This window comes from Oncorhynchus mykiss, chromosome 14, assembly GCF_013265735.2.
Source record: "Oncorhynchus mykiss isolate Arlee chromosome 14, USDA_OmykA_1.1, whole genome shotgun sequence".
NCBI lineage: Eukaryota > Metazoa > Chordata > Actinopteri > Salmoniformes > Salmonidae > Oncorhynchus > Oncorhynchus mykiss.
Genome location: NC_048578.1, coordinates 13,347,501 through 13,348,627, shown reverse-complemented (window position 1 = coordinate 13,348,627; position 1,127 = coordinate 13,347,501). Strand labels below are relative to the sequence as shown.

Here is a 1,127-nt window from a genome sequence, read left to right as displayed (position 1 = left end):
ACATGAGAGAGAGACAGGGAAAAGGGGGATGGACAGAGACAAAGTGTCTGTGTGTGGGGGGGGGGGGGGGGGGGGGTGATGGAGAGATAGGATGAGAGAGAGAGCGAGAGAGAGAGAGAGCGAGAGAGAGAGAGAGAGAAAGTGGAGAGAGAGAGAGAGAGAGAGAGAGAGAGAGAGAGAGAGAGAAAGAGAGACAGGGGCAGGAACTCAATCCCTGAGTTGCAGGACACATGATGATAAAAACCCCCCTCACCTGGACGAACAGGACGAGAGATAGAGAGAGGCACGCACTAACAACCGCTGAACAGGGATAGATAGAGACAGGGGAAAGGGAGAAAAGAGAAGGGGAGGGAAATCAAGGGAGTACCAAGGGAGAACAATTTTATTTTGGAAAAGTTAGCTATTTTCTGATTTTAAACTTGGGAGAGAGAAAGCAAGTCAAAGCAGAATTTAGAAGAGTCCAGACAAAATGACTTTAATAGATACAGAACTAGTCAGTTTGAAGTGTCTGTAAAAAAATCCACTCCGAAAACTAGAGAGGAGAGGGAGGAAGTGAGAGAGAGAGTGAGAGCGAGAAAGAGAGGGAACGAGAAAGGGAGGGGGAGAAAGAGATAGGGCGTGTAAGAAAACAACACCGAGATGTTCATGATCATTCCGAAGGATTCTTCCGCTGGAGGAGGTGGTTCAGCAGGGATGAGCTCGCCGCACGGGAAAAGTGCAAAACAGGTGTGTGTTTGTGTGTATGGGTGTGTTTGTGTCGGTTTGTTTTCAGGTGAATTAATTACACAATGTATAATTGTATTATCTTCTATATTTGACTAATACCTCTCTACCTCGATTGAAAAAACATAGATGTTGTGAGAGGTTTTAGCATCTCTTGGAGTTTAAGATGATATTGGGTGTATATAAATGAGTGTGTGTGTGTGTGTGTGTGTGTGTGTGTGTGTGTGTGTGTGAGAGAGTAAGTGAGAGAGATCTTGTTCTTCTATCCTCGTGAAAACCTGTGTTAGGGGCAGTTGAGGGTGAAAAGATGAATGGATTGATATAGAATGGGGCGGGGATAGGGATAACCTTGCAGGTACGGTATATGAAAAAAGAGAAAATGAAGAGAAAATGATTAATTGATG

At 44.6% G+C, this 1,127-nt stretch overlaps 1 protein-coding gene across 1 annotated transcript in view; it reads left to right on the top strand.

Moving 5' to 3' along the window:
• Positions 1-288: 288 nt before the first annotated feature.
• LOC110487735 (calcium-binding protein 2) overlaps positions 289-1,127 on the top strand; it is a 16,079-nt gene continuing 15,240 nt past the window's right edge. Inside the window, exon 1 of the mRNA XM_036942998.1 lies at positions 289-726. Within this exon, the coding sequence (XP_036798893.1) occupies positions 640-726 (87 nt within the window). The 5' untranslated portion in view covers positions 289-639. The remainder of the gene's footprint in view (positions 727-1,127) is intronic.